Source organism: Zootoca vivipara, chromosome 7 (genome assembly GCF_963506605.1).
Source record: "Zootoca vivipara chromosome 7, rZooViv1.1, whole genome shotgun sequence".
NCBI classification, from domain to species: Eukaryota; Metazoa; Chordata; class Lepidosauria; order Squamata; family Lacertidae; genus Zootoca; species Zootoca vivipara.
Window position 1 is genome coordinate 49,536,099 of NC_083282.1, and position 25,582 is coordinate 49,561,680.

The 25,582-nt window shown below is 45.4% G+C and overlaps 1 protein-coding gene across 1 annotated transcript; it reads right to left on the minus strand.

The window, feature by feature from the left end:
* Nucleotides 1–3,929: 3,929 nt before the first annotated feature.
* On the minus strand, nt 3,930–25,365 carry TULP1 (TUB like protein 1). Its single transcript, XM_060277477.1, has 13 exons — nt 25,348–25,365; nt 24,720–24,852; nt 22,662–22,814; nt 21,727–21,870; nt 19,828–19,941; nt 17,641–17,775; nt 16,997–17,097; nt 16,044–16,214; nt 14,825–14,937; nt 12,235–12,343; nt 10,786–10,884; nt 9,700–9,871; nt 3,930–5,009 (listed from the first exon to the last, which is right to left on the minus strand). Exons 1-13 carry the CDS (start codon nt 25,363–25,365, stop codon nt 4,876–4,878), a joined length of 1,596 nt encoding a protein of 531 aa, XP_060133460.1. The 3' UTR covers nt 3,930–4,875.
* Nucleotides 25,366–25,582: the final 217 nt, after the last annotated feature.

The following is a 25,582-nucleotide window of genomic DNA, read 5'->3' on the forward strand; positions in this document are numbered from 1 at the left end:
CTACTAAATGCACTTGTCAGATGTAACAGTGAGCACTACTACCAGTGCTGCTGCTGCTATTACTGCTACTGCTACTGCTACTACCACTACGACTATTAAATGCACTGATCAGACCTAACAGTGAGCATGGTGCTTGACAATGATTGTCCTTCTTGTTGACATCCCTGTCCAACTCCTCTGCTTGATATATTCCTGGCTAACTTATAAGGCACTCTGTGTTTCATTTTGCCTTAATTCCTGCCATGTAGGAAGCAGCAAGAGAATAGCAGGAAGTTGCAAGAGTCAGATACTGAGAAGAGGAAGGGCACTGGCACAGACTCTTGGACAGACCAATATAGCTCTACCATACAACCAGAAGCTAGGAACACCGAATGACAGTGAAAGGTTGGCTCTGAGTTCCTGTCACTTTTCCTTGCAAAAGCAGGAGGCTGCTACCTCCTTTCTTACATACCCTCACCTCCCACTTCAGTTCCTCTTTTCATAAACAAAGCCTATCCTTTGATGACTGCTTATAAATTCAGGGGTAGTAGACACTACAGAAGAAAAAACTCTGTGTGTACATCTCTCAGGGTCAGTTCATGTCACCCAAGGATAAGGGTCTCCTTGCCTGTTTTGTCATGCAGATTTATCCTCTGGCTTCCTGCAACAGTGGCCTAAGGCTGCTGGGAGTTGAGACATTCCCATCTATATTGCAAATGAGAAGTAGGGGGTAGCCAGGGATGGTGGTTCTGAGATCAGGTGCATGGTGGGGTGGGTTGCTAGAATAATTTCTTCTAATCCATCCTGTTGTTTGGGGAGGCATTCAGAAACGAGAGTGTGCCATTTGTTTTGCCCCTGTTGAGGCTATATTTCCGAGGGAAGCTAAGCAGGATGAGTTCGAGGCGTTTCTTGGTTGGAGGAGGCAGCCATCAAGGGAAGAAAGCATCAATGGGAAGGCCAAACTGTTGCAGGAAGTGCTTGGTGGCAGTGACTCAGAAGGTGTGGTGCCCTTCTTTGTGAGTCACTTTGTAACACTTTGCAAGACAAGAGTATCGATGTGGGCTATGTTTTTTTTTTTCCAGAAGTTGCTGGGTGGATACATGTCCTCGTGGGGGGTTCCTGTGATGGTTTTATTTATGAATGGGTGTGCTTCAATTTGGTTAGGATGCTGGAGTGGTTTAAGTAACTTCAACCCTTATTTTTTTCTGGATTTCAGTTGGACAGAGTGAGAGCCTTTACTTCCTGTCCTTATGCCTTTGTGTGGTGTTAATTGTGGGATGGCAGATGTCTTCTAAACCATGATGAATCACCCAAGTAGGTGTGGAAGGAAGGTTGAAAGATGTTTTGTACATGTGAGCTGTAATTAATTGTTATTGTTAGTCTTATTAATTGCCAAAAGGAAGACACCTAGGAGGCAGAACCTTGAAGGTTTCTGACATCTTTTCTCCTCCTCATCCATCTTTAATATGGATCCAGTGTTGTAATAATTTACAATAGCTAAGCAACTCCATGAGTCCCATGGACTGCAAGAAGATCAAACCTATCCATTCTTAAGGAAATCAGCCCCGAGTGCTCACTGGAAGGACAGATACAATCGAGGCTCCAATACTTTGGCCACCTCATGAGAAGAGAAGACTCCCTAGAAAAGACCCTGATGTTGGGAAAGATTGAGGGCAGTAGGAGAAGGGGACGACAGAGGACGAGATGGTAGGACAGTGTTCTTGAAGCTACGAACATGAGTTTGACCAAACTGCGGGAGGCAGTGCAAGACAGGAGTGCCTGGCGTGCTATGGTCCATGGGGTCACGAAGAGTCGGACACGACTAAACGACTAAACAACAACAACAAGCAACTCCAGGTTTAGCACTTTCCCAACCATGCTGGAAAATAGGAAGACAGATAGTGAGGGGGGAGTCCACTTGACTCTTAATCTTTCTGTAATGTGTCTAGTCTGACATAACCTAAGAGTGTAAAGCAGGTAAGATGATGTAAACCTAAAGAAAAAGTAATCAGGCTGTACAGAATAAGTTGAACTCGAGAAGTTCTGATTCAAGAGGAAGAAAAAAGGAAACTGCTTATACACAGCCAACAGGGGGGGCCTCTAGTTACAATACGGCTAATTTGGGTTACCTATTGGGACATTAGGGTTACCTGCATAGGTAAAGCATAGGTGCTTTATCATAGACAACACTTAAACTTTTTTAAAATCCCTCTCCTAAACTTTCCATTTATTTATAACGTTTATATGGGGACAACATTGGGAAGTTAGTGTTCTCCTCCCTAGTAAAAATTCCTTTGTGCACATTACTCTTGAGTGATGAGGATGGAGAAATTATTTTGCAAGGTCTAGAAAGGTATTTGGGGATGGTTTCCCACTTCCACACCCCAGCTTATGCACCAGTAAAGTTTCCAAAATATCACTATTTTCAGATGGGATTCAAACAAATTCAAGCTGCACAATTATAGTTGATTGGGAGGCCTTCTGTAATAAACCCATTTCCTCAAAAGATCACACATTTTTCTCTAAAGAAAGTGATGGGGGAAAGCATTGGGGAGTATAGATAACACTTTTTTGATGCAGTGTCATCTAACTTTCCCAGACACAAATGAGAATAAATGCTAATTAAATAGTCAACACAGCCTAATCTCTCTGCAAACAAATCAGGGGAAATGTTTTTTAAAAATGGTCTCCTGGAATCGCCTTTGTCTTAACTAAAAAGAAGCCTAAGTATGTTTAACAGCATTTATTAGCATTATTCCCTTGTTACTCTTGGCTTCCCATCGTAAGTTGGACTGTAAGCTTTTGGAGGATGGACCTGTGCTTTGTTTTTGGTGCACTGTAAAATGCAGTAAATGCCTTTTTTTATTACCAGCAGAATTATCTTTAGCCAACAAGGAGTGTGGTTTTGTCCTCTGGTGAAATTAATAATAGAATTGTAGTTTTGGGGGGACCCCAAGGTTCATCTAGTCCAACCCCCTACAGGGCAGGGATCTCAACTAAAGCATTCATGACAGATGGCCATCCAACCTCTGCTTAAATACCTCCAATGAAGGAAAGTCCCCCACCTTCTGAGGGGGTCTGTTCCACTGCCAAACAGCTCTTACCGCCAGAAACTGCTTCCTGATGTTTAGTTGGAATCTCCTTTCTTGTAACTTGAATCCATTGCTTTGGGTCCTATCCTCCAGAGCAGGATAAAACAAGCTTGCTCTGTCTTTTATGCGACAGCCATTTAGATATTTGAAGATGGCTATTGTATCTCCTCTCAGTCTCTTCTTTTCTAAACATACTGAATTCCCTCAACTGTCATATGGCTTGGTTTTCAGACCCTTGATCATCTTGGTTGCCCTCCTCTGCACACGTTCCAGCTTGTCAACATTCTTCTTAAATTGTGGTGCCCAGAACAGGACACAGTACTCTAGGTATGGTCTGTCCAAGGCAGAATAGAGCAGGGCAATAATTTCTCTTGAGCAGTACACTAGACTTCTGTTGATGCACCTAGAATAGCTTTAGCACTTTTTTTTTGCTGCTGTTGCTGCATCACACTATCGACTCATGTTAAGCACATGAAGCTAGATCCTTTTCACATGTACTGCTGCCAAGCCAGGTGTCCCCCATCTTATATTTGTACAGCTGACAAATATAGAATCTTACGTTTGTCCCTATTAAAATTCATATTGTTTGTTTGGGCCCAGTTCACCAAGGTCACCTTGAATCCTGATTCTGTCTTCTGCACAGAACTTTGGTGGGCCCAGCCCCTTCACTAAAAATTGGGAGAGAGGGGCTCAGCTCCCATGGCTTCACATAGATAGCACCCCTGCTTAGCAGGAAGGAGGATGGGGACTATACTAGAATAAGCTGGCTCTGCCTGTCATTGGCTCAGGCTCTACCTACTGTTTTGGCTACCTGCATTCCATCTCACTAGTCTCAATGGGCACTGGTCGCCACTGGTTTTGAGAGGTCGCCCAGCTCACCCAACAATTCCACAGCAGTACTGAAAGTAAGCTGTTAGATGCCAGAGTTACAAATTATATAAATACAAATTGAATAACTACCCCAAAAGCAACTTATACCGGTACATTTACATCTAACTAGTTTAGATTAGTAGCTAGGCAGACCATGATTTTTAAAATGTCAAGAAATTGGAGCTTGTCCCACCACTTACTGTTTTATTGATGGTTATCAGTAGAGAGAAAAGAAACCCCAGCATCAATGTAAAACTTCCACATGTAAATTATAAATTATCAAAGAGAACCCACCACCCTACCAATAATCTAAAGAAGTCAAATTCTCCTGGGATTCAAAGAACCAAACAATGACTAGTCTTGACTGTTAAGGAAGTGACTATTTGATAGCCTGAGACCATTAGCTGGTTCCAAATCCCTTGGCAGTAAGTAACTTAACAGAGACTATTTTTTTTTCTGTTTTGTTTTTTAGCGTCCTAGAGTTATGGACCTTCCAGAACACTGCAGCGTAAAGCGGCTGTTTTGCTGGGGCTTGAGCACTGTTTCTTTTACAAGGCAAATGCCAAGGACATGTGTGTGCATGTGGTGTTGCCAACTAAACCTACCCTGTGAATATGTGTTGGTGCTTATTGATTCTGCAAGTTGTTCTTCTTCTTCTTCTTCTTCTTCTTCTTCTTCTTCTTCTTCTTCTTCTTCTTCTTCTTCTTCTTCTTCTTCTTCTTCTTCTTCTTCTTCTTCTTCTTCTTCTTCTTTGCCCAGTTGCATGTTGGAAACATTTAGAGATACCAGTTAAGCTGTTCTTCCTGTTCACACTATCTCATTTGCTTTATATTATCAGACAAATTCTTGTCTGCAGCAGACAGTCCAGATAGAAGGGGCTTTGTTTTTATTCCGCCTCTCTGGCCCAGACTCGGGACAACCTAGGCATGACGTGCTACTCACAAGCCAGCTTCCCATCGAAGCTGGATAGGGCGATGGCAAAAGCTTGCACAGCACACAGTGGGTAGTTGTAGTCCAGGGTGAAAGTATCATCAGCTACGCGGCCAAACTGCAAGACGATGTAGTCCACTGTAGGAAAAGAGGTGAACACACCATCATTTGAGCAGATGGACCAAAAATAGGCTCTGCTACAATGCCACAACCCCCACCCCAAAATGAGTAATGACAACTTCTGGTCCTCTGTGCCTTCCACTTGAAAAAGACTCCTCTCCACTGGCCCACTGTCATGAGAAGAATGGGGTTCTGGAGAAAGACCCATTTCCAGAGCTGCCAAACTTTAACCCCCCCCCCAAAAAAACAACTTGTTGCATTTCTATCTTGACCAGAACCTTTTGATGTTATTATCTTGGCATAGCTGCCTCCAGACATTTGAAAGGAAGTTGGATGTTCCTAAGATCAACCAGAGGTGACTTCCCAGAGAATGCCTGAAGAGAACAGGTTTGCTACCATATGGCTTATATCTCTATTTCCAGTGTTAAGGGAGTGTGGCTCACATGGAGCTGAACAAAACCTTTTTATTCCGGACCCTCCTATTCAAATGCTAAGGAGAAGAGAGCAGGATGGGACAGGGAAGAGAGAACAGCAGAGTTCAGGAGTTGACTGGCCACCTGCTGGGCAATGAATGCCTGCTTCTTCTTCAACAGAGCTACCAAGTAAGTACATTTCTTTTTTCCAGCTGGGTGGATAGAGCAGACCCAATATGTGCTGCCTCCCCCCTAGAGACCTGCCCCCTCACCAGAATTCCTAACCAAGACATTTGTGGCATTCTAGAGGTCTCTCTGACTCACTGCTTCGGTCATGACTCCCTTTGTTACCAGTGAGAGCAACAAGAAATCTGTAAAAATAACTGGGGCCCTGAGCAGGTTCTTTCTGTCCTGTAATCCTACACCCGAGACAGTAACATCCCCTGATTGGGCTGGACAGGTGACAAGCAGACAAGTCATACACTCTGCGAAATTGCTTGGCTGCCTATGTTTGTTGCTCTCATGTGAATTCTGCAGGGTGCTCACAGCCCTAGCACTCACGGGGTGGGGTGGGGGTGGAAGTGTCAACGTTTTGTCCTCTTTTTGTATCAAGAGTTGCTTCTTTGAGCATCAACCAGCCCAAGATCAAAGCAGGCACATGCATGCGCGCACACACACGCACACACACCACAAAACACTGTGTTGTGTTAGGCCCAGATTCTTATAGCCACACAGCAATGTGCACACCTCATCAGTTTTTTAAAGACTATGGATCCTGCTTGCATAAACTCTCAAGTTTGCAGCTGATTTCAGCATGTTGGATACATACTGGAGAGACTTTTGAGCTTGTTGATCACAAAGCTTGGGCTATGTTTTCCAACATGGTCCACCTGTACGCTCTCTTTAGGAGGATGTAATGTGGGCCAAATTAAGTGAGGCAGAAGTAGCATAGCTTTTAAGAATAGAATAGCAACGCTAGGAGGGTAGGGTCTAGATGTTGACCCTGGTGGTAGGGAGGCTTTAGCCTAGTGTTAAGGCTAAGTACCAATGCCTACCACCCCCTGCCAGGGTCCTGATCAGAATTGGATACCTCAGTCGTGCTACTTAGTTTTTAAAAGCCATTCACACAACTGCTCATTTCACGAATAACATTTCTTCCAATTTGAACTTGTGTTCCCCCACACAGGGCACCCAGGCGAGGGGGCACAAAATTGAGAAGCCTCCCAGAGTGGCTTGGGCAACCCAGTCAGGTGGGCAGGGTACAAATAATAAAATTATTATTATTATTTATTAAGATCCGTGTGTGGGCACCAAATTTTGGCCTTGCTCAAGGCACCATACGGTATTACCTGAGATTATCAAAGTCCACCCCAGTCTTAATTTTGTTCTTATTTAGTAAAAGCATCCCATATTATCTCATTAAAGGTAAAGGGACCCCTGACCATTAGGTCCAGTCACGGACAACTCTGGGGTTGCGGTGCTCATCTCGCTTTACTGGCCGAGGGAGCCAGCATACAGCATGACTACCGTGTTTCCCCTTTTTTAATACGTAGTCAGAAAGTAAGCCATGGCAGCATTTTTTAGCATTAGTGAAACATAAGACACCCCCCCCCAAAATAAGGCATACCTCCATGCCGTGTAGAACGAGACCGTCGAGCGCCACAGCCAGCCAGTGGGACCCAGCCAGCCAGAGGGGCCTGGAACCGGCTGCTGCTGCAGCAGCGAGTGCCTGGAGTGCCCGCGCCAGCAGCCTGGCCTCTCTTTTTTTTGCCTGCCCGAGGCAGCCTGCCGCTCCGCCACCGGAACCGGCGGCTGCAGAGCAGAGCGCTCCGCAGCGCCGGGCAGAGCGCAGTGGCTTGGCCTCTTTTTTTTCCTTTTTTGCCTGCCGCCCCGCCACCGGAAACGGCAGCTGCACAACAGAGCGCTCCGCAGCGCCGATCGCTCGGAGCACCCTGCAGCGCTGGAGGGAGCGGAGCAGCCTGGCCTCTTCTTCTTCCTTTTTTTTGCTTGCCACCTCGCCACCGGAACCGGAACCGGCCTGCTGCCTTGGTGCTTGGAACCGGCTGCTGCAGCAGCACCGCACAGAGCGCCCAGCAGCACCCCGAGCCAGCTGCCTGGCCCCTCCGAGGAGGCCTTAAGGTACAAGACATCCCCTGAAAATAAGACACCGTGGGGTTTTTTGAGTAAAAAAAAGAATAAGACGGTGTCTTAAAAAGGGGGAAACACGGTAAGCCACTTCTGGCGAACCAGAGCAGCGCACAGAAACGCCATTTGCCTTCCCGTCGGACCGGTACCTATTTATCTACTTACACTTTGATGTGCTTTCCAACTGCTAGGTGGCCAGGAGCTGAGACCGAACAACAGGAGTTCACACTGCCGACCTTCTGATCAGCAAGCCCTAGGCTCTGTGGTTTAGACAACAGCACCACCCACGTCCTATTATCTCATTTAGCAACCCCTAAATGAATTGCACTTCTGATTAGTATGTTCAAGAATGAATCGGAGCTTGAAAACTAGTTGGCAGCCCTTAGCAAGATCAGGGGCTCTTAGCTTAGTCACCCTTGGATCAATGATTGTGTATTTGCTGTTATCCTTAGAGGGTGTTCATAGAGGCATAGGAAAACTTATATTATGAGCTGTGTGAGTGACCCAAATCAATCATCAAAGGCATAAGGGATCCTGGAATCCCTTGTTCTGCCTATACAATATGCTAACTCAAAATATCAACACTGATTAGAAAAAACACCCTTTAGATCTTTATTACATAAAGAAGTCTAACACTATTTGCACATGCCTCTTGACTGAAATCAATGCAGTCCTTGGCATCTTGTACCCCAAGGTATTTCACGACTAATGGGAAATGCCAGAACAGTTCTTCTGAGTTGGAGGCTACATATCAATTGGGCAATTAGTGCTCAAGTGGTACCCGTTATTGGCCATTTTGGATTAGCCTCATCAGAAACTGGATGACTGTCTTGAGTAATCAGGAACACCTTGTGTATACGTCAGAGTTTACGAGTGTTTCATAAATTAACACTCAAAACTTTGAAGCATACCCAGGAAGAATTCCAACCTCAAACAACACAGAGACAAAACCAGATGAAAGCTTGGCTCCAAGTCATTCAGCAGATCCAAGGGGCTTAGCAAGGAACCCAAACCCTTATTATTCCAGTCTTCCGACTGTCATGCTCCCCCTCGTGGATGATTTTTGCATGCCTCCCTTCCTGTCTACATTTAGGCAAACTCCTTAGAGAGTTTGGTGGCTCGTTTAGGTCTGGTTGTAAAACTCAACACATTCCCAAATTGTGATTACAGAGTACAGACTTCAGGAAGGTTCTTCTCACAGCAGATAGGTCAGGTATCCTTGTGTCTGGAAAGTGGACATTCTGGTTTCCTCTGGCCTAAATTACACAACAACTCAGACAACTTATTTCCAAACTCTGTTGCCTTTTCTTTTTATGTCAGTCCTGGTCCGCACATGTACTCTGTGACGTGGTTGGCATTTGAAAACCCCCACAACCAATTGCAACTCCATGCAATCACAGAAATTGTCACCATGCCACCATAAAACTCTCTCTCTCTCATCTGAACCTCCTCCTGAATGTTGGTTTCACACAGTTGCAGTTTCAAGTGGCTACTATGCCACAGATAGATGTGTGGTTCAGGCGTGCAGTGGTCACCTGAGTATGCCGTTATGTGTGGCAAACAGTCCTTTTGAAGTCATTGTGTGACCACACAGCAGACACAATTTCAAGTCTACTTTGACACTCAACTAGCATCTGAGTCAAAAGCATCTGCTTATCCAGCTTTCCGCATGCCTTGTCTCCAAATCTGATTGGTTCTATAATTATTGTTAACAATGAACCAGCATCCCAAGCAATTTATTAGCAAAGCATAAATGTGATAGAAAAGCAAACCCCGACATAGGTAATATAATGACGCTGTCATTATACCTTTCCTTTCTGCCCCATCTCTCTTCAGATTACAAGCTGTCTGTTGAAATGGAGAGTATAATACAAGGACTACCTTGCTCCACCCACTTTATTGCCTAGAGTAGCAATAATTCCAGAGCCAATCCTGGTCGACCTCCTAAGTTAGCACAATGTAGGATTGCTCAGTCAGTAGGGCATGAGAATCTCAGCGTCGTGGCTTCAAGCCCCACATTGGGTAAAAGATCCCTGCATTTCAGGGGGTTGGACTAGATGAGCCTCGTGGTCTCTTCCAACTCTACAATTCTATGATTCTTTGAGGTCTGCCTTCACTCTTATGGGCCAAGAGAATTCCATAGGACTTACCGTCATTGCTGTGGACAATCTGGAAGTTCTTGACAGAGGCATGAGTAACTCTGCCATGGAAGTTGAGCACATAAGACTGCGTCTCGTCATTCCACACTGGGGCTTTGTTATGCAGTTCGATTAAGTTGTCCATTATCCTGTTCTGCCATCTGATGAGCAGCCCATCATTATCCTGGCAAGAAATGTGAGAAAAGCACAAAACTAAATCACTTCCAAACACGCTTCAGTGCCAGCTGCAGCATTTGGTTTATCTGTCTGTAGATATACCTTTCTGGTTCCCAGAGATAAGAGACCATGCTATTATAAACAGTATTATAGTGCTATACCTCACTTTCATTAATTTTTTTTGTGGTAATGAGAGGACTGATTAAGAAATAAAATAAAATCAGGGTCATAAATGGCACCCACTGCAACAATTATCCTGAATGTGGGCTGAGTTGCAAATGGACCCACCTATTGCAGCTTCCTCAAGGCCACCAGTGTGGCCAAAACAAAGGTTCAGGACTCTGAATGTGGAAAATCACTTGCAATTCTACTAGTAACTTAAAATAGCAAAACAGTGATTGGGTAGCACTAGGAACATCCTATCATGATAGGATACTAAGGTTCCAGTATATTAAGGGTGTCATGCTATGGTGAACATCCCATCAGTGCAAGGATATCAACTTGCTAGATGGAATGACCCCTTCTCCTTCCTCTGTTCTGGGGGTTCTTCCGACCCCTCCAAGCCAATTGTGGGGGGGGGGGGCTGCAGGGAGAGGACAGAGGAGGAAAGCCTCCTTTGTGACAGCGGAAGACCTTACACGGTTTGCACTGAGGGGACTTGTTAGATGTATTCCACCAAGTGTGTACACAGCACTGAGAGACACCTGCCAATCCTTCCAAGGTCTTCTGCCCCTCCTGATTTTAGTTGAATGGAGGTCCCTGCCCCCTCTGGCCCCGGGGGCCCTTTTTATTGTTCCATTGGTGGTGCCAGGCTGGCTGGAGCCCACAATGCTGGCATCCAGGCATCAAAATCTCCTATCTCCCTTTCCCCAGATTGCCTCTAGGATTGTGTCGTAGATGCTTATCATGTTGGTAACTTACATTTCGGGGTCGGATTGGCACCCTCTCATTGTCTGAATTCATTCCAGGGATAATCACTGTCATTTTTCGAGGTCCCTTGAACCCTAATACATTTGTCTCCTGAAACAGAAACCCCAGAATGCTTATAACTCAATCACAGTCATAGATCCTCAAAACATGATTAATTTGTTTATATCCCCCAAACTATCTGATTCGTAACAGCTTAAAGCAGCTATCCTGTCAGTCTCAAGCTTGTGCTACATCTTTGCCGTGATGGTGTTGCATCCTCCCAACATATAAAACAAAAACAACATTGCTATAACATGAAAAGGAGTTAGATATTTTTTTTTAAAAAAAAAAACACCTTCCTTTCTCTGCCTCCAAGAATATTTGATCAAATGTCAGCATGTGGGATCTACCTTTTTTCTCTCAAATAAAACCCCCAAGGTTTTGTGTTGTTTGTTTAAAGAATGTTTTTATTATATGCTTTACAGTTTATTTAGTGTATGGAGAAGAATGGCTGTTTGACAATACACTCTAGCTGAGAACTACTTGTATATCTGGGGGGGGGGGACTAATAAAAAGTACTTAATGCAAAGTAGTGGCTCAGGAGAGAAGAAATACATTTAGAATTAAAGAACAGGGTGCCTCTGAGCACACACTGCCCAGCTCAAGAACTTGTTTTCAGGGCCAGGATCTATCTGTGCCTGCCCCTAGCCTAGAGAATGGAGGTGATATTGATGATATGAAGGTGCATGCATCTGGAGATGGCAAGCATGGTTGTTCTGTTAGGTACACACTATTGCTTATTGTTTCTCCTCTAAGAATCCTGGGTACTGCAATTTAACCCTATCAGTGTTATAATTCCAAGCAACTCCTAACCAACTACGGTGTCAAGAATTCTTTGAGGGAATGAATGTGCTTTAAAGGTATAGTGCTGCATACACATTCTTATAAGGGCATGTGCCTTCAGAGAAGCCCTGGAGCATCCATGTCTGCAAAAATGGAGTCGGCTGAAGCTTGTGCCAGCTGCAGCATTTGCTTTACCTGTCTGTGGATGTAGATACATTTTTGGTTTCCAAAGGATAAGGAACCACCCTTGGCTGGACTGAAATATGGCGGAGTGGTTTAAAAAGTAAGTGGATTGGATAGGGACTTGGCTAATGTAACACGTGCCTTGGAAACATCTACCGGTAGGTTATATTTGAAAAGGCATCAAGTTATGACAAGCATAACTCCACCCCCAGCCTTGAATTATCCCCAGCCACTCCATGCAATGTAGACCCTGCAGATTTTACCTGTATTGGGTGACACCAACTGGTCGGCATTAATACTCTGTTCCACTCGGGAACAGTTTTTACAGCAGACAAAGAGTTCTCAAGCCTCTCTTGGGAAAGATACCCACAAGAATATTCTAGCCACTGCAAGCAGCTGCCCAGGAGATTGGAGTGGCACAATGCGGTTCCTTACATAAACAACAGCTGCAAGCTCCTGGCGCACATTTGACCAATCCGAATTTGCTCTGTCAGGATTCACGCCATTATCAAACACCGAAAACCGAGTGCCCATCAAATTGGATCTAAAAGCAAAACAAAAAACCACAACCGCAATCAGGCAAAGCAGATGAGGGTTTCAGAGTCAATGAGCCCCTTTGCACAATTACCCCTTTTCTGCCAAAATAAACACCATAACATTGAGTTAACTAGGTATACTTTGCATCAATGTGGGTATAGTCTATATGTGTGTGTAAGAGAGGGAGGGAATATGGGAGTGGGATGGGATAAGGAGGGAATGGAAAGGTCACTCAATCAGGGCATCTTCAGTATTTCCAAATGCCCAGGCCTATTAAATTGCGACATGCCTCTCCTCTGGATAGAACCAGTTAAACCACTTCTGCCCTGCCCCAAGCGACAATCTTGATACCAGATCTGATAACAGGGTGCGTCTGGCTAGCTGGGCTAGGGGTGTAATTATTGACAAATCTCTGCACCAGGGGAAAGAGAGGCCACACTTTAAGGGAGAGGCTGTAACTTGGTGGCAAGCTCAGGTTTTGCATGCCAAAGATCCCAGGTTCAATCCCCAGCATCTCCAGGCAGGGCTGGCAAAGACTGCTTGATCACTTAATCTAGATGGACCAATGATCTGACTGCATAAAGCAGCTTCCTGTGTTCTGGACATTTTTTATTTACCTGTGAGCAGCATCTGCAATGTAAATATGCAAAGACTACCCTCCCTCTCCCCTCACATGTAAACTGGCTTGCAGAGTCCTGCTACTTGGGAGGTCAGTATGGGCTGCCCAAATAAGCTAAAGTAGCACTGAAAATGTGGGACTTTAGCCATGCAACACTGTAAACTGCCATGCACATTTATGGTGCTGTATACACAAACTACAGAGCCTTGGGTTTGCCAATCAGAAGGTCGATAGTTCGAATTCCTGCGACAGGGTGAGCTCCCATTGCTCGGTCCCAGCTCCTGCCAACCTAGCAGTTCGAAAGCACGTCAAAGTGCAAGTAGATAAATAGGTACCGCTACAGCGGGAAGGTAAACGGCATTTCCGTGTGCTGCTCTGGTTCGCCAGAAGCGGCTTAGTCATGCTGGCCACATGACCCAGAAGCTGTACGCTGGCTCCCTTGACCAATAATGCGAGATGAGCGCTGCAACCCCAGAGTTGGTCACGATTGGACCTAATGGTCAGGGGTCCCTTAATAATAATAATAATAATAATAATAATAATAATAATAATAATAATAATATATTATTTATACCCCGCCCATCTGGCTGGGTTTCCCAAGCCACTCTGGGCGGCTTACAACAGAAAAATGAAATAAAACAATTAAACATTAAAAGCCTCCCCAAACAGGGCTGCCTTCAGATGTCTTCTAAAAATCTGGTAGCTGTTTTTCTCTTTGACATCTGATGGGAGGGCGTTCCACAGGACAGGTGCCAACACCGAGAAAGCCCTCTACCTGGCTCCCTGCAACTTGGCTTCTCGCAATGAGGGAACCATCAGAAGGCCCTCGGTACTGGACCTCAGTGTCCGGGGAGAACGATGGGAGACACTCCTTTAGGTATACTGGACCGAGGCCATTTAGGGCTTTAAAGGTCAGCACCAACACTTTGAACTGTGCTCGGAAACGTACTGGGAGCCAATGTAGATCTTTCAAGACTGGTGTTATGTGGTCTCGGCGGACGCTCCCAGTCACAAGTCTAGGTGCCACATTCTGGATTAATTGTAGTTTCCGGGTCACCTTCAAAGGTAGCCCCATGTAGAGCGCATTGCAGTAGTCCAAGCGGGAGATAACCAGAGCATGCACCACTCTGGCGAGACAGTCTGCAGGCAGGTAGGGTCTCAGCCTGTGTACCAGATGGAGCTGATAGACAGCTGCCCTGGACACAGAATTGACCTGTGCCTCCATGGACAGCTGCAAGTCCAGAATGACTCCCAGGCTGCTCCCAGCGGCACAGTTACCCCATTCAGGACCAGGGAGTCCTCCACACCTGCCCACCTCCTGTCCCCCACAAACAGTACTTCTGTCTTGTCAGGATTCAACCTCAATCTTTACCTTTACCTATACACAATAATAGTAATACCAGTGGGACCTGCAACAAAATATTGTAGTGTGGAGAGTTCCCTCCTTAGAGTTGCTTTTGGAGTAATTCCAAGCAAGGAAATCACAGTTCGTGGCACCTTGCAGCAACAGAATGCATAAAGCAAGTCACCTATCACAGAGATGGGGAATTTGAGACCCTTTTTTTATGTTGTTGGACTCCAACTCCCATCAGCCCCAGCTAGCATGGCCAATGCTCAGGGATGATGGGAGTCTGGAAACATCTGGAGGGCCATAAATAAAAGGCTATCTCATTGGCTCCCTTCTGTGTAAATGTGGCCCGACTAGGCAGAAATTGGGAACCAACCAGAAATTAATCTTTCCCAGACACAAAAGCTAGCTTCTTTTTATCAGCTTTTCTGTATTTAAAGGGAACCTTATGTTGTGTGATGGCATTGCTCCCTGCAGAGTGTTCTGTTATGTCTGAACCACATCTTGATGTCAAGCCTAACCTCAGCTTTCCAACGAAGTTCTCTCCACCCCGAGACAAGTCAGTGGGATCCATGGAAATCAGGTAGTTAGAGGTCTTGCTCTTTTTGCGCTTGCGACCAGCCAGTAGGAAGACCTGCAAGTGACAGGTGGAAGTAATGGCAGCTGCAGTTTCTGACTGTAATGCATACAAAAATCCCAGGCTCCACAATTATTATTATTATTATTTTAAGTCCTCAGGTAGCTTCCATGCTACATGCCTTTAGGGCTGCTGAGGCATTACTTTTCCACAAATGGGAAATGAATTAAGGCGGTTGTGCCACAGGGTACTTAGTACAGAACTGTGTTATCTGGCAACGCCCATCCCCATGAGCTTCCTATGAAGTTTACTTAAAAGTAAGTCCCATTTGGCAAACGTCTCCTGAGACTTTAGTTAGAAGCACCCTTCTTGCCGCTTCCATCTCTAGTTGCTTCAGCATTAGTGATAAATTACCCTCTTCATTAGGCAGTTTCTGTTCCGTGCACAAGGGGTGGAGGGGGTTTAATTACTGGTTTCCTCTTCTTAAGAGTCTTTAAAATTGTGAAATAGCTCCGTTTCACAATTAGAGAAAGAAGAGAAGCCAAAGAGCCACAGTAGCAGGGAGCGCATGTTGGTTTGCCAGAGACAAATTGGGCAGAGTTGTATGCATTCTGTAGATAGGAATGGAAATCAGCTTAAAACTTTTTTTATCACAAGAGTGGTTTGATCCATTTCCTCCCCTATGTACAGATGCATTTGTGAGAAGAGATCGCTGTGTGTGCCTCTCCAAGCAAGGGAAAACTTGAGCAGCCTTGAGACTGTACTGGGAGAGTGTGTGTTGAATTTCCTTTCTCCTTTCCCTATGGCTCTGAGGCCGCTCAGGCTTCCCCTGCAGCTTCTACATACATAACAAAAGAGAGAGTGTGCATGTTTTGCGATTAATGCATGCAACCTGTTTGGCCCTTGGAAAAGAAGTTGACATAGGATCTCTACCAAGAGGGATATGTTTATCAGCACTTTTTACCCATCCTTATACAGTAAGTGGCTTTGCTGCAGGGCCATCTCTGTTTCTGCACAAAGGGCAACACTCCCACTGAGCAACTCACCTTTTGTCAAAACAAAATAAAAAAATCCTTCCAGCAGCACCTTAGAGACCAACTAAGTTTGTCATAGGTATGAGCTTTCGTGTGCATGCACACTTCTTCAGATACACAGAAACTCACCTTTTTGTCATTATCCAAATGAAGGTAGTATGTAGGATAGAGGCCCCGGTCCATCCCCTTCTTGTCTCGAGTGACCCGACACTTGATGGTCACTCCTTGCGGAGCTGGCTGTACCACAAATTCCTCCAGATTGTCCACTTCAATGACTGGGGAAGGCGGTCTCTCTTCCTTCTACAGTCCAGCACCAAGAAAGAGAAGGGAGGTTTGTTTCAAGGACATTGTTCTGCTCCAGGCTTTCCAGCATGACCTCCACTAGTCACCTGCTGTGTTTGAGGTTCTTCTTCACATATATGGCCTCATCCCCAACCATGTCTGTCCTGGTTGCATGGTTGGCTAGTCCCCCTGCCCTGCTGTCTGTTGCAGTGAGTAGATCTTCTGCTACCTAAATTCCACTTGCTTAAAAAACTCAAGTGTGACCCCTGGATTCTCTGAGCAGAACATCCTGGGACAAGGGGCCAGGTCGCACTGGGAAGGAGGTGTCAGGGGCAACAGTGGCTGGTCTCTGTGTGAACTGAGACTGGCGCACTCTCTGAAATCACATGCCCTCCCCATCAGGGAATCCATGGTTGGCTTCTCAGATCAGGAATGTCGTAGAGAAAAGCCAGACAGAAGCAAAGGTGAACAGGGTTGCAACATGGGTTGGAAATTTGCTTCCTCAGCTGTAATTTGTCTATTCTGGAAGCTGGTCCTGTATAAAGAAAACTGGGGAAGACAAGCTGGGGAAGCGGACAGTGTGCCTGTACAGTGCCTTTGTTTCAATGCACAGAGGTGGCTAGCACTGTTAATAATACACCATAGCACCATTCCTGCTTTTGGTAAAGGTTTGTAGTCCCTCCCCCCCCCAAAGAAATGACTTTGCTAAAGAAAGTGCTCTGACTTTCACAAAGCACCTTCTTTCAAAGGGGATTTTGAATCCCTCACATGCCCCCCTAGGAGCATTCCCAGCTATCTACCTTCTTGGATTTTTTTGTTTTTCCTTTCTTGTTGGTGTTCTTTTGAGATGCTGCTTCTGTGGGCTCATCCTCACTTTCATTTTCAGTGGCTTTGGGAGGAGCTGCAGGAAAGAAAGAAAAGAACACTATGCTTAGTGGCCACCCAGTGATTATGTCCCCGAATGGAGCATCCAGACTGGCCTTTGTCAGAGTCCTGGTGTAGCAAGTTGGAGACCCATCTAGTTAAGCACCCTGTTCTCTAGTCTAGCATCCTGATGACTTTGATTTTTCTGTATTCAATCTGTTAAACGGGGGGGGGGGGTCCCCCATACATTTTATAAAGTCCTCTAAGCGCTTATAAAATTTCCTTTTAGAACAGGAACCAGTAATGGATACAGGATAACTGTAAGACAACTCTGCTTATCTCTGGGAGTGTAACAAATTAATGAACACAATTGCTTCAACCAAGGTCAGGCTACAGTAACAGTAATTATTATTATTATTATTATTAGTTGAGCATGTCAACATTGGGGCAGCGGCATCCTGCATTAGCTAAAGTTGCTGGACCAGCTGCAATGACTGTGTTTTGGTCTTAACCGAATGCAACTTCTTGCTCCATCTCCTTTCCCTGCTCACTGTTTGCAAGGGGCTGATGCTGCACCTACCTTTCTTTTTAGTTTTCTTCTCCTTGGCACCTTCTGCCCCAGCCTGAAACATGGAAGCCGTGCTCTTCTTTTTTTCAGTTTTTGTTGCCTTGGTGCTGGAATCAGAATCACCTTCTGTCTCACTCTCTTTCATATCTAGTGTTGTGAAGAGCAAGGTTTTTAAATTGTAGAAAGGAATCAGGCTGTATTTTATTTTTGGTAAATGATACCTTGCTATATCCTAATGGATATCACTGGGTCTCCCCCCCCCAACCCTCAGAAAGTGCCGATTAGCAGAAGAGTGTTGCTTAACATCGTATTTGCAAAATATAAGCATTGGCAATAGAATAACTCCATGCCTTCATTCTACATAATGGAGCTTGGTTGCTTCCTCACTCAAAGTTTTGGAGACTTCTCATGCCCCAAACTAGGAACAAAAATACATACTTAGACTTGCATGGGTGTGTGTGTGTGTGTGTGTGTGTGTGTGTGTGTGTGTGTGTGTGTAAGAGACTCTCCCATCAACCCCAGCTACCATGTCCATGCTGGCTGGAGCTCCTGGGAGTTATAGTCCAGAGAATCTAGAGGGCACCAGGTTGGCCTAAGCTTCTTTAAGGCTTGTTTTGGTTTTCACTACACAGCTCTAAATAAACATTTTGGTTCCTTCCTTAGTTCATTTATCTTTGCATGGCACCATGGCATCCATGTAAACTTAACTTTTAGAGAGAGAAAACGAGATTATAGCACAGAATGCTTGCTTGACCCATTTATAAACATCCCCCCCCCCAAGCACCGTAAGGTAGTTTACAATTAAAAATGCAAATGTTACAAAATACAGAACAGAGAGTTTTCTTTGAGGATACAAGCTCTTTGATCTGGTCTTTTGGATCTTCCGCCACCCCCTCAGGGCATGCAAGTGTTATGTAGTCCTAAGGAAGGTGGGGTGGGACTTTTATCATCTGGAACCTTGAAAGTTCAAACTTGATGTTACGCAAACACCTTATAACAAGAGCCCTGTAACCTTTGTGGTGGTGGTGGTGGTGAGCCTGGAAAAAACAGCTCAGTAGGGTACCATCTAGAGCAGAGAAGTGCTAGGGCAGGGATGTTGAACTCCCAATAGACTAAAATAAAAAAATTCCTTCAGTAGCACCTTAAAGACCAACTAAGTTTTTATTTTGGTATGAGCTTTCGTGTGCATGCACACTTCTTCAGATATCTGAAGAAGTGTGCATGCACACGAAAGCTCATACCAAAATAAAAACTTAGTTGGTCTTTAAGGTGCTACTGAAGGAATTTTTTTATTTTACTTCGATCCAGACCAACACGGCTACCTACCTGTTCCCAATAGACTGCGATCTACTCACAGTATAAAAAAACTGGCAGTGATGTACCCATTGTCATCGGATGGACCAAATTTGTTGAGCTTTTTTTAGGAAGCCAAAGTTGTTTTCCCCCTTTTTTGGGGGGGGGGAATCCGCTGAGGGGACAAAAATCTACCAGGAACACCCCGCGATCTACCAGTAGATTGCGATCTACCTCTTGGACATGCCTGTGCTAGGGGAAGGTCTTCTCCAGTAGCTCTCCCTCCTCCCCCACTGCCCCAAAACCACTGTGCAGTTTTGCCCTGGGAGACCCAAATTATTTGAGAGGAATAACAACTCTCAGCACCCTTAACAAACTATAGCTCCTAAAATTCCTGGGGGGAACCCATGACTGTCTAAAGTGGTATAAAAGGTAAAGGGACCCCTAACCATTAGGTCCAGTCGTGACCGACTCTGGGGTTGCGCGCTCATCTCGCATTATTGGCCGAGGGAGCCGGCGTATAGCTTCCAGGTCATGTGGCCAGCATGACAAAGCCGCTTCTGGCAAACCAGAGCAGCACATGGAAACACCGTTTACCTTCCCGCTGTAGCGGTTCCTATTTATCTACTTGCATTTTGACATGCTTTCGAACTGCTAGGTTGGCAGGAGCTGGGACCAAGCAACAGGAGCTCACCCCGTCACAGGGATTCGAACCGCCAACCTTCTGATCAGCAAGCCCTAGGCTCAGTGGTTTAACCACAGCGCCACCTGGGTCCCAACCCATGACTGTCTAAAGTGGTATAATCCTGCTATAAATGTATGGTCACCAACAGCTAAAGGAATCCTGCAGAGGATGGAGCTGGGGGAACCACAAAGCAGATCTCAGTCCAGGGCGGAGGGTTTCACCTTTCTTTTTAACTTTTTTCTCCTTCTTGTCCCCATTGACTTGGAACACAGACACTGGTTCCTTCTTCAGCGTCTTGACAGTTCTTGTCTTGACATCAGCTTCAGTTTTGTCTCCTGTCCAAGGGGGAAAATGATTAATAAAGGGTTTCATCAAGAGGTTGGAGAAGACAGCAACTGGAAAGTGGCTGAAGAGAGAACAGTCAAAGGAGATGGATTGGGGCAGATGGGGTGGAGGAGGATACAGCAGGGGCTCCTCCAGGCTTCATTATCTGCCAGGTTTCTAGGCAAAGGTTTGAGCTTTAAAGCTGCATGTCTGAGCAGTGTTGTTTGTTTGTTTGTTGTCTTGGCACTTTCCCCAGGAAAACCCACGTTTTACCACTGAATCGGGGCAAATGACAATTGGGGTTTCTGTGGATGGACACTTGCTCTGATTCAGTGGTGAAATGCAGGTTTCCCCGGAAAAAGCGCCGGGACAATAACAGCAGCTCCTCTTGAACGCAAAGCTTTAAAGTGCAGGCCTATGCCTGGAAAATGCAGTGCAACAGAAGTCAATGAGACTCAAAGAATGGAAACAATAAAAATGGAGAAACATTGCTGAAGAAAGGTAACAGTTTTTATTCACAGGTAGATAGCTGTGTTGGTCTGACGTAGTCGAAACAAAAAATAAAAAGATTCCTTCTAGTAGCACCTTAGAGACCAACTAAGTTTGTCATAGGTATGAGCTTTCGTGTGCATGCACACTTCTTCAGATACTTCTTCTTCAGTTTTTATTCATTTAGTGCTCTTGTGCCTGCTCTTCAGCCAAAAAGGCTGAATCTATCAATTAAGACAAGACACTCCCTGCCTGCTGGGTTATAATCTAAAAGTCATGAGACAAAAGGAGAAGGGGAGAAGAAAAAAAAGCAAACTTTGGCACAAATTATTTTAAGATGAATAGTATTTCTTGCAATGACCAGCTGGAATGGAAATAGTTCAGGGGCAGTAGGAGGTGGTTGATGGAGCCTGGTTTCAATCTAAACTTATGGGTGATGAGCAGAAAGCAAGGGAAGGAGAAAAAGGATGACTATAGGATGAGAAGGGGGGGGTGATTGCAAAAGATATGAATCTCCATTGTAGCTCACCCTCAAATGCCTTTCCTTAACCATATTTCCTGCAGGACTGTTATGTACTAAGCTTGGATCCTAGAACAATAGGCAAGTAGGATCCTAGAATGCAACAAATGATTGGCTTGCAGGAGAAGACCAATCAGGCTCCAGGAATAAGTTAATCAGCCTATTAGGCTGGTAGGATCGTAGAATGCAACAACTGATTGGCCTGCAGGAAAAGACCAATCAGGCTTCATGAGGGAAGCAGAATCAGCCAATCACACGGGGCTCATTGTGTAAATAATGTATATAAAAGCCTGAGGTTTGGGGTAATTTCATTCACTCTTTTACAAGCTGCAATAAAGAGTATGAAGTCACTACAGGACTCCGAGTACTGGTATATTTCAGGACATAAAAGTCGTGTGTGTGTGTGTGTGTGTGTGTGTGTGTGTGTGTAAAACTCTCTCCCACGGGAGGCAATGATGGCCACCAACCTTGATGGCTTTAAAAGAGAAGTAGACACATTCATGGAGGAGAGGGCCATTGATGGCTACTAGCCATGATGGCTATGCTCTGCCTGCACAGTTGGAGGCAGCGATGCTTCTGAATACCAGTTGCTAGAAACCACAGGAGAAGAGAGCTCTCTTGTGCTCGAATCCCACTTGTGGGTTTCCCATAGGCATCTGGATGTCTACTGTGAGACAGATTCCCGGTCTTCCTCACAGAATTACGGTTCCCAGGGGCTCCTAAGTAATAGGAAGTGACTCTTCAACCAGTATCTATGGCTTAAAGATGGCCACTGAAAGCCACTGACCTTTACTTTTGGGCTTCCTTTCCTTAATGGCAGCAGATGGAACATCTTTGTGGATCTTCCTTTTGGGTTTTTTGGGAGGATCTTCGCTTTCCACATCATCTTCCTCCTCCTCTTCTTCATCATCATCTTCTTCATCAGAGTCCTCTAGAAGTTTGAAATTTGGACAAACAGCAGTTAAGGAAGGGAAATGAGAGGAAACAACCACATCAATTGATACAGCAAATGTTATTATGAACAGAACCCAGAGGCATTGCACCTTGATGTATTCCTTTAGTTTTGGAGCTGAGGAATTCGATGCTGCATAAACAATCATTGTTATAACCTCCCTCCCTGTAATGGTAACCCAAGGGAGGGGGTGGAGATTCCAAAAGGTTTCAAGGAGGAAGAGCAGAGTAGCAAGACAGGACAGAGAAAGGTGGTGGAGGTGGTGGAAAGAGGACTGGCAAGTTGCTTATGGATTGATACTAATTATGTTTCATTAAGTATTCATTTTATCAATAATTGCACCTCTGCCTCTTATGCTTCAGAACAGATGTCTCTGTGACCTTTCTGTGAACTGTACATAGTGTCCTAGCCTATTTCTTTGATGCAGAACAATTTAAGAAAAAGGGCTCCCATGAATGAATGAATGAATGCTCATTTCATTTCCATTCACACAAATTCCCATTCATTTTTTTTTACCATAACAATGGATGAACAAATGGAGTGCACACGTTTAATGACAAACGGGCAGCCATATTGAAAAACTGAAACTTAGACATGTGCTTTTCTGCTCTGGGAGACTTTTAGCAGAACAGCCTCTGCCCTCTACACACTCACCCCTCAAATCTCTTGAAGAAAAACATTCAAGAGCTGGAAATTAGAGGCAGGGAAATGGAGCATCCTTTGCTGCTGCTCAAAACACTGGCTGGAGCACAGAATGGGGAGCACCTTACCTTGTTTCTTTTTTGATGCCTTGGCCACAACGAGATGAGAAGAGGCAGCTTCCTTCTTCCTCCTGGGCTCTTTGGTGCATTTGGCAGGTGGGTCCTTCTCACCTTCTTCTTCTGGCTTCTCTTCCTTTTTCTTTCTCACTTTTTTGACAGCAGCTTATGACAGAAGACACCAGAGTCAGATGTCTTCTGACAAAAGGCACCGGAGTCAGGATGAATGGGAAAAGAGCACAATGGCAGATAACAGGAGGGAGGAGGGCTGTAGCTCAGTGGCAGAGCATCAGTTTTACATGCAGAAGGATCTAGATTTCATTTCCAGCATCTGCAGGAAAGATTCCTTGACTGAAATCCCAGAGAAACTCTGCCTATCCATGTAGACAATATTGAGCTGTATGGACCAAGGGTCTGGTTCGGTACAAGGTAGTTTCCTGTGTTTCTATGGGGGGGTGCACACACGCAGTGATGTGATGTAAAAATGGCCCGTCTGAGAGCCTGTCTTAGGATTCGTGAGGCTGCACATTTAATAAAGGGTAAGGGTGCCTCCAAGACTGTCAGTTTTCTGCAGGAGGGATTCACGCATGTACTAGGGAACTGGATTTAAAGTGCCCTTTCTCCCTAGCACAATAAACCCACTTTCAAACAGCATCAGACCTGTTGTTGTTTGGAAAGTGACAGAATGAATGAACAACTATCAAAGAAGACACACAAACATCCTGCAAGCAAATCAGGATGAATTATGATCAATGCTCAATAAAGGGCAGTTGTAATTGAACCTCCATGTAAGCTTTGTGCAAGCAAATCAGGATGATTGATGCAATAAACAGGTCATCTGGAGGAGCCCCAAGTAACTCACAGAACTGGTGTTTTGGGAACATGCACTCTCACAGCTGGGCCTTTGGGAGAGTGGCAAACACCTTACCTGTCTGAGAGCAGAAAGAGTTTGCCCTGTGCTGTCATTTGAGGAGAAGGAATGCCAGGAAGCTTTGGCTACATGTGGTAAAAGGATGATTTCACATGAGCCAGTGGTGTGAGGGGCTGTGTGCAATGTCCTTCTGGCTGAGCTGCCTGCCTGGTGTGTTTCTGCCCTCTCCTGGATGAAGCAGATTAGGACACTGTGACTGCACTATAGCTGCAACATCAGGGTTTACCCCTGCTCTTTCCAGGCACAGGTTTGCACTTTAAAGCTCTGTGTCCGAGCACCCTTTCTTTTCCTCTTTGCGAAAACTGGCTGAAACAGAGCAAACAGCTATTCAGGCTTTCCACAGGTTTTGCTCCGATTCAGTTTTAAAGAGTGGGTTTTCATAGGGAAAGCTCCAGAGTGGAAAAAGTGGTGTTTGGACATGGAGCTTTAAAATGTGGACCATGCCTAGAAAGTAAGGAGGAAAGGTGTTCCAGGAGCATGGCATAACTGGGCTCATGCTAAATTCCTACAAAATGGGTATTTAAAGTACTGTAGGAGCAAGTGGGAGGAGGAAACTGAGTCTTTCCTTCCTGAAAAGCACTTCTCCCCAGCTCCTTTGTTTCCCAGTGGGGTTTACTTCTGGCCTCCTCAGCATCTCGCCAGCAGCAAATAGTGAAAAAACAAACACATGGAGGAAAAAGCATTAGCTTCTGCCCCAGCCACTATGCATGGCAGAGTTGTAGATGTGGCACCATCATAAACCCCTCTGGGGAGTGGCTAGCATTACATCACCTTCCGCAACCCAGCCATGGAAACTGCTGCCACCTGAGCCAGCCCCTGTGTGCCTGCTAGCTGATGGAGACAGCAGTAGTGCCAGCATGAAACTTGTTTGTGGATCAGTGCTTGAGATGACACTGCCATACTTCTGGTCTGGCTGTGGGGTGTAGGATATTATCCTGTGGGGAGGTACCTGAAAAGGGGAGAGCCCATTGCTCAGTATTAGATCACAGGCTTTGCATGCATAGGGTTTCATAACTGGTAGCATGGTTGGGAAAGACTCTTGGGGGAGGCCTTGGAGAGTCACTGCCAGATACGGGGACAAGTGGTCTGGATCACAATACCTGTGCTTCCTGTGCTAAAATTCCTGGAACATTGGTTACCTGGTCGGGGGGCACTTGGCTCTTCCGCAGGGCTTGATTCCTCCTGCTTTTTCACTCTGGTCTTTTTTGGCTTGGCCTCCAGTGAAGTAGCCTCCTGCCGTTTCTTCTTTGGCTTCTGCTCCAGAAGGTGAGGCTACATGAGGGGACATGGGTTGTGAAAACCAATGGAACATCTCTCTCCTGAAATGACCCCACAAATGACCCTCTTCCAGACAACTGCTGAGCGTAGCCTGGTGACATGCTGGCTTGTTCTCTGATAGTAGTTTGGGAGGCTTTGGGGAAATGGCTTTGGGCTTTTGGGGAAATGGTAGTCCAAAGCCTACACAGCAAGGGTAGCCCATAAACAGTGTACTGTATCTTGTTTTGATAAACTCGTGCCCATTCTTGTTAGGAAGGGGCCCCAGTTTTGAGAGAAGGAAGCAAGCCCTGATGGTTACCATGAGAACAAGGTGTTGGACTAGATGGGCCATTGGCCTCATCCAACTGGCTCTGCTCATGTTCTTATGTTCACCTGGCTGGTGTGTTGAAATCTTTACCACCTTATTGCCCTAAGCTTTGCAACAGAGAAGAATTCCAAGGTCCCGTAAACTCAGGAGAGAGTGGCATAGTTCAGTAATTTTAGACTAACTGTATGTGGAGGCTCCATCTTTAGATGACAGTAGTGTGCCCTTCCTTCCTAATGTGGTAAGCTACCGGTAGCTCTGCTGCATTTAGGGACCATGGACATCAGCCTCAAAGTCCTGCCCTGATTGAACCACTGATTCAAAACATGCTCAGAGGGAAGTGGGATTTTTCCTATGTAACCAGAATGTGGAGAGACCTCTGTAGCAGAGTAGAGGCTTTGAATGTGGAAGGTTCAATCC